Source organism: Henckelia pumila, chromosome 1 (genome assembly GCF_033568475.1).
Source record: "Henckelia pumila isolate YLH828 chromosome 1, ASM3356847v2, whole genome shotgun sequence".
Lineage (NCBI taxonomy): Eukaryota > Viridiplantae > Streptophyta > Magnoliopsida > Lamiales > Gesneriaceae > Henckelia > Henckelia pumila.
The window spans coordinates 2,785,628-2,793,162 of record NC_133120.1 but is presented as its reverse complement, the minus strand read 5'-3'; the positions used below and the strand labels follow the sequence as shown (position 1 = coordinate 2,793,162).

General features: G+C 37.1%; 1 protein-coding gene across 1 annotated transcript; it reads left to right on the top strand.

Moving 5' to 3' along the window:
• Positions 1-2,318: 2,318 nt before the first annotated feature.
• On the top strand, positions 2,319-7,261 carry LOC140877950 (uncharacterized). The gene is made up of 9 exons (XM_073281552.1): positions 2,319-2,677; positions 2,893-2,964; positions 3,225-3,312; positions 3,390-3,662; positions 4,509-4,576; positions 4,841-4,905; positions 5,013-5,067; positions 5,816-5,987; positions 7,078-7,261. The coding sequence occupies exons 6-9, from the start codon at positions 4,864-4,866 to the stop codon at positions 7,259-7,261; spliced, it is 453 nt and encodes a 150-aa protein (XP_073137653.1). The 5' UTR covers positions 2,319-2,677; positions 2,893-2,964; positions 3,225-3,312; positions 3,390-3,662; positions 4,509-4,576; positions 4,841-4,863.
• The last annotated feature ends 274 nt before the right edge of the window (positions 7,262-7,535 follow it).

The following is a 7,535-nucleotide window of genomic DNA, read 5'->3' as shown; positions in this document are numbered from 1 at the left end:
ACGAGTGGAAATTCTTTGGTAAGGGTTCTCGTTCTAGAATTCCTTTGATTTCAGTGTTATCTATGACTCGTTTTTTACAGAGAGGTGCAGAAGGATTTTTGGTTTATGTGGTTGATGTACTGAAATCTAGCCCAGCTTTGGTAGATTTACCAGTGGTTAGAGATTTTGCTGATGTGTTTCCGGAAGATGTTCCTGGATTTCCACCTATTCGAGAGATTGAATTCAGCATCGATTTGGTGCTAGGTACTCAACCTATTTCCAAAGCTCCTTATCGTATGGCACCTATTGAACTGAGAGAGTTGAAGGAGCAGCTTGAGGATTTTATTGCCAAGGGATACATCAGACCTAGTGTATCGCCTTGGGGTGCTCCTATTCTGTTTGTTCGGAAGAAGGATGGTTCTATGCGACTCTGTATTGACTACCGTCAACTGAATCAAGCTACATTCAAGAACAGGTATCCTTTACCTAGAATAGATGACCTTTTTGATCAGCTGAAGGGTTCTTCTATCTATTCTGAAATTGATCTGAGGTCAGGCTATCATCAGCTGAGAGTGCAAGAGGAAGATGTTCCTAAGACCGCATTCAGAACGAGGTATGGTCATTTCGAGTTTATAGTCATGCCATTCGGTTTGACTAACGCTCCAGCGGTTTTTATGGGTTTGATGAACCGTATCTTTCAGCGTTATTTAGATGAGTTCGTCATTATCTTTATCGATGATATTCTTGTCCACTCGAAGAACCGTACTGACCATGCAGAGCACTTGAGGACCGTACTGCAGATTTTGCGAGTTGAATAGTTGTTTGCCAAGTTGTCTAAGTGTGAATTCTGGTTGGATCGAGTCTTATTTCTCGGTCATATCATTTTAGGTGATGGGATTTCTGTCGATCCCAGCAAGATTGAAGCGGTTATGAATTGGCCTAGACCGACATCAGTACCTGAGATCCGAAGCTTCATGGGTTTAGCTGGTTATTACCGCCGATTCATCGAGGGATTCTCATCTATTTCCAAGCCGATTACCCAACTGACACAGAAGAATGCGCCTTTTGTTTGGACTTCAGATTGTGAGGCTAGCTTTGTTGATCTGAAGAGGAGACTGACCAGTGCTCCAATTCTTTCTATTCCGAAGGTGGCAGGGGATCTGTGCTAGTGACTACTAGTGGTTATTGGGTAACTCTGTCAGAGTTAGGATGGTTAAGTTCAGAATACGAAGCAGCGGTTAGTAGTGCTGAAAAGGCGCAGGACTTGTGCCAAGTAAACTACTTATGTACCGTGATCTGACACCGTTTGGAAATGGTTCTTTGTGGCAGCTGAGTCATGGTTATTGAACGAGCCATGTAGGTTGGATGATCAGTGATGGCCTGATCTGATAAGTGCGAGTTTAAGTAGATCGACGAATTCGATTGGTTGAGCCAATCAGGGTTGATCGGGATGTAGCAATTAAGAAATACTTGGAGTAGTATTTTTGGAGTAGTGCTTATGGGATGAGTACTGGATACCATCTCAGAGCATTTGACAATTTGGATGATTTAGAATCTCTAGGTTTGCCAGAGACGAATCTATTGAAAGATTGCAATTGACTTGTATGATCAAGTTAGGTGCTAACTTGACAGTGGAGACAAGCAAGGGAGTTGATAGTTTCCAGTATAGTGCATTCTTGTTAAGAAGGAAACTGATATTGATCCAATCAATTGCTTAGTGATAGCAATAGGTCAGGAAAGGATCATGTTGTTGTTTCATGTGAGAGTTTTCCATTGAACAACAATAGTGAAGATTGTTGACCGGACATTTCGGTTAAGTGAGGGCATCTATGTGTACCTTTGTGGTTGGATCCGACGAGTAGTTGGAAATGCTAATGGACATTAGCAAGGAAACATCAGTTGTCTGATCTGTGTGACATTAGCTAGGATCTGATCCTCGAGATCTAGCAGGATGTGTCACTAGTATTCTAGCGTCTGATGAACGATGTCTCTGAAATGACAGAGATAATAGAATTTCAACTTAGTAGCCAACAAGATTGTTGTGGGAATTGAAGATTTCGCAAGGTAGCAATGAAGAATATTCACATCTCAACTTTGTGATGTGCATATTTATCTAAGATACATATATTTAAGTTTCTATATGTGAATAATTAATTATACATAGATCGGTCAAATATAACTATGATCATATGATTTGCATGTTTTTATCCATGTTTTAGTCATTTTTATTGGAATATTGATGTGAAGATCAAGACAAAAAAGTTGAGCATTTCTTGTAAATTTACTCGTTTTTGCAAAAGGCGTTGATGCAAATACTGTCGTGCTAATGGCAGCTCGAGCATCTCGTACAGAAAACCAGGATTCTAAAGTCTGTGCTATGGTTGTTGCAGAGGTAGACGACTACAAGTTGTTGAAAAAATATATTCCGAAGGCAAGCTTTCAATCATGGATGAAAGGAATCCTCAACCCCGCCAGCAAGTCAAAGCACAAAACTTTTCTTCTTCTTTTTCTAATTCTGCCAACAAACCCTTTACAAATTCCAAAACTTCACACCCAAATCCTAATAGCTCGAGGAATACCTTTACCGAAAAAGCAACCACTAGAAAATGGGAAAATGTGGATAATAATGCCATTAAGGATGACGGTGGCCTTCAAGAGTTTCCCACCTTAGTTGGAACGTGCCCTATTATGTGTCCAGGTATACAGAATTCACACCTTTTAATAGTTCTTACGACACAAATTGATGTGGCTAAAATCCAAATAATAAACCATGTTATTAGATAACAAATTACCAATGTTTCAATAACTGGAAGGAACCCTACTGAAAAGTTCTTATGCTTTATATAATATTTATGTTGTCTTATTTTCTTACCCAGAATTATTCTGGGTGAATTTAACTTGACTGATTATCAGGATGGAGTTATCATCTGCTTCCATGGTGGGACTCCATGTAGCATCTCCCATATTTGCATCTTCAGCCAACAGGTGATAAATCATTTGTCTTTTCACCATATTTTGATTGGTCAGTCTATCCATACACATCACTACAACAAATATGGTAATAGACAACAGATGAATTCTGTTCGAGTTTTAGTTTAGAAGGATGTTGCTATGTGGGCTTTCCATAAGTAGTGCTTGAGGCAAATGTATATGTATAAATATTCTGTTTGCCCTCATTTTTATTGCTTTGATTCCAGCTGATTTCCATGTTTTTTTACTCCTCCATGTTTATCTTGGGTTCTAAGCTAAGACGTAAGAGCTGCTCTATGTAAGGCTTGATCAAATGGCGGAGTACACTGGACACCCAAGCAATTTTGTTTGTTCTTTTTGCCCGTGAAGCTCTGGTTCTAGTTTCCAATGTTACAGCACCTCAGTAGTTTTGTTAAATCGTGTTTTTCTTTTGTGAACAGGTTGGCATCTGATGCATCTGTCAAATCTTAGTTAAAGATTCAGTAAAGCAGCAAGGGAGTTTGCATTGGGCTTGGAAAAATGAATATCAAATCTCATGCCTGGTTTGGAAATAAAAATATATCTTGCAGGATATGAGTGATGCTGTTGTCGGGAATGGTTTCCAGGCCGTGGCTGAGGGGCGAGCAGCATGTGCGGTGCCGAGGTTGATTTGCCTGTCTGTTCCTGTGTGCTCAAAGCCTTCAATTAAAGCTATGACCTCATTATATTATATAGTACGTACTTTTCCTTCTGTCTTAGACCTCATATGAACGAACCTGAAATAGATTATGTGCAGATGCATTGTTTTGCTCGAGATTTTGGGTCTCCATTGTTTTTTCTATTTTTTTTCGTTTTCATTCTCTTCTTTTCCGGTTTTTGTATTTGAAAGTTGTTATTTTGGTTGATCTCGAATGTACGTATTTACCACTTTGATTAAATATTGACAAGTTTGGGTATTTGTTATGTACGATGGACAATATCTGGCTTTGAGCTTGCAAATAATTTTCTTTTTGGGATTACATTTCATGAATTTGAAGATACTTCCTTATTTTCAGAATTTCGGTCATATACGACAATTATCGTACGAGTTATAATAAGACTATTCAATCTGTATGATATGCCCTTTTGGAAACTCTTATGGATTGTGTTTGATGTTTTCTTGAAAATTTAACTTCAGCTAGCATGTTTCTTCAGTGTTTCACAAGAAATTTATATTCAAAAGTTTTTAATAACTTGGTGAAAGCTCATTCCATGAATGATTTGTGTGATATCATTTTGTTCCTTTATATCTTCTTGGTAGATTTGTTGCCTCTCATTATTGTCCAGAGTTTTTCGATTTTCTTCCTGCCAATTTTATCGCCTCCACGAGGTATTTATGAACATCGCATACACATATATAATTTTGTGAGTATTTGGAGTTATTCGTTAGGGCCGTGCAAACATGTATATGCGGTTATACTCTGAATGAAACGGGTGTCTATGACACTTCATAATTGTGATTCAGCTTGCTGCAGCAACAACTAAATGTTGATTTTTTTGTTTTATGATTGTCTTCTTCTGATAGATTTTGACAATGACAGATTAATAACAATCTTCGTTGTTATGACCTTGCCATGGAGCTTAGTTCGAGTCCACTTGAAGGAGTAAGGTTTATTTTCTTTAAAATCTTTGTTAGTATAGTTGCTGTATTATTATTATTTTTCACTACCGACCAGCGCCAATCAGCCGCCATCACCGCTCTAACTCCGACGGAAACAAACCGGAAACTTCCCTGGATGTTAGCCCAAGATCTCATGAAATCTGATCTATTATGTTCTGAATCCAAGAAACTACGGGGTCAAATCGTGCTTTTTAAAAGTTGCAAATTTCCCGAATAAATTTCGCATTCTTATTGCTATGCTACTGTTGTCAGAGACAGACGCCATGCTATGATACATGACTTCAGGTGAAGAGCTCTCAAAAAATCAAGCTGCACAGGTATGCACATCTATAATGATTGATATTTTATTTTTGAGCCTGATATTGTTGTTTTTAAATTTTTAACATGATTCTGTTCTATTATACCTTCATCTCTAATTTCCTAGAAGCTAGATCAGATAACTAGAGGAAGAGAAGAAAGGATTGCTTACAAAGATGCAGGTAAATCATTTTCCCCTGTATTTGGTTTGGTTTGATTACAGATTCTCGTGACAGCACTATATCATTCCTTTCATGTTTTTCTCTTCTATGTTTATTTTGCATACTTTAAGATGATTCTGCTGCTTGTTCATTTTTATCCCTCTCTCTAAGGTAATAAGGTCTTTATAGTTTTCCCAACTATGTATAGACCCTCGATGCATTGGATCCCTATCATGTTGATAAACTGCAAACCCTTGCCCTGTAGAATACTGGAATCTGATTACTTTTTTACTTTCATTGGCAAGTAGGTTGTTATATATATTTCATCTTCTCCTAACGAAAGCCATGATTTTGGCTGCTTGATAATTGTTATAATAGGAAGGGTGGAGGATGCACCCAGGATTGACTTTGATGCATATCATCTATAGTTTTTTACCGCTATTGTAATGGTTTTTGGCTGTGGACATCCATATGTTCAATTGCTTTCTCTTCTCTGTAATATAATGATGACACTGCTCATTCTTTCATCACTCATGGAAGTTGATACCTAATTATATGATCTTTTGCTTTTACTGTTTCTTTTTTGGGATTTCGTGTCTTTTGTTTTTGCTGGCCATTGAAATTTACCGTTATATGTTGAATTATACTCAGGTATAAGAGAACAGAGTAGAGAACATGAAAGAGATAAGATAGAAACTGGTTGCAAGTCCTGAAATAATTTAGTCATGTGCTCTTATAATTTAGGATTTTTGTTTTTTCAATGGGACAGGTTTCTTGAGTTTATCATATGGTGAAACGATGAATTACATCGATTCTTCTAAAATTTCATGGGCACCGGATGTGGATTATGTAGCTAGTGAAAACTGTACAAGTGTGGTTTTTCTGGAGGGACATCTTCGTCTAGTCTCTGTCCGATTTTTCCCAGATTCTGAAGTCAGAAAGTGTTATCGGCTTCCGTTAATCATTTGATTTGAACTTTTTTTGTATTTTTCTGTAGTGTGCATTGCATTATAATTTAATTTCGAATGATTTGTAATACTAAAAAATTGTATATTAAATTTTATTTTTGAAATTTTAAATTTTGATTTATTTATAATATTGAAATTTGTATATTATTTGTAATTTTGTTTTGTTTTTTATATGGAAAACGACAACGGATTTTATCCGTTGTCGTAGTGGGTGAAAAAATATTGTAATTGATGGTGTTGTTAAAAGCACGCTCAACGACAACGGATTTTATCCGTTGTCTTTGATTTCAAAGACAACAGATAAAATCCGTTGTCTTTGACCTCAAAGACAACAGATTTTATCCGTTGTCGTAGGGAAAATCCGTTGTCTTTGTGGTAAAAGACAACGGATTTTATCCGTTGTCATTGAGCGTGTTTTTAACAACACCATCAGTTACAACAGTTTTTCACCTTCTACGACAACGGATAAAATCCGTTGTCTTTTTGCGTTTTTCTTGTAGTGCCATGTTGTTTCAAGTAGTAAGGACTAATGGTGTACAACCAAAACCACAGACTTATCCACTCAATTAGTGAAAAACACTTGGAAAGTCCGAATAAGGTAGTTCGATCATCCATCCAATGAATATCCATTTGCATGCTTTGAACATCTCCATGTTCCATACCAATAAAACATGGTACTCGGCATTGCAAATGCTAGTCTCAATATCGAGCGATCCTTATCCTTATTGTGGACGGCTCAATTGACTAGGAACATATTTAGAATATACAGTGATTATAAGATGTGTTTCATGATAGTCATCCATATTCACTATCACATCTTACATATACTCTAGTATATTCAAGGTCTTTATCTAAACATCGTATAATACGTCACAACATAACAATATGACAAAAAATAAAGTAAATGCCAAATAAGAGTGTAAATTACTTTTTAAAAAAATTGTTTACAAAAAGAGTCATGAAATCCCTCAGCCACAAGTTGGCTAGCAGGGCATCCACTCTTTCAGGTAGCACCTAGGTTGGTTGAAAAGGGCTAGCATAGGTTGAGGCAAATGGATTGTAGGTTGGGTGCTTGGGTTTTGAAAGAGGTTGGTTTCGAGCTGGGATTTGGATTAGGCAGGGACCGATTTGAACTGATAAATGGCCTTGGGGCAGGGCTTCTTCGAACTGGGGAATGGGCTAGGGACAGGGTTGCTTCGAGCTGGGAAATTTGCTTAGGACAGGGGCTGGTCAAGCTGGGAATTTAGTTTGGAATCGAGGGGTCGGTCTCAAAGGTCGTGCGAGTCTAAGGGGTGGCCGAGGTCCTTGTAAGGCCCAAAAATATTAAATTATTAATTATGGAATTTGAGAATTAAATTCCATATTATGGGTTAATATCGATTTGAGAAGTGAAAGAAATTATAGATTTAATTTACGAGCCGAAAATATTTAATTTGAGAATTTATGAATTTTGAGAATTAAATTCCGAGAATTCTTAAATTAAAAGAATAAATATTCGATTTGAATATTTATGGAATTTAA

Bases quoted from the DNA above. Each gene is read 5' to 3' on its own strand.
- LOC140877950 (XM_073281552.1), top strand. From the start codon at position 4,864: ATGACTTCAGGTGAAGAGCTCTCAAAAAATCAAGCTGCACAG. The intron at 4,906-5,012 runs GTATGCACATCT...CTAATTTCCTAG, and splicing joins CAAAAAATCAAGCTGCACAG to AAGCTAGATCAGATAACTAG. The intron at 5,068-5,815 runs GTAAATCATTTT...TCAATGGGACAG, and splicing joins GATTGCTTACAAAGATGCAG to GTTTCTTGAGTTTATCATAT.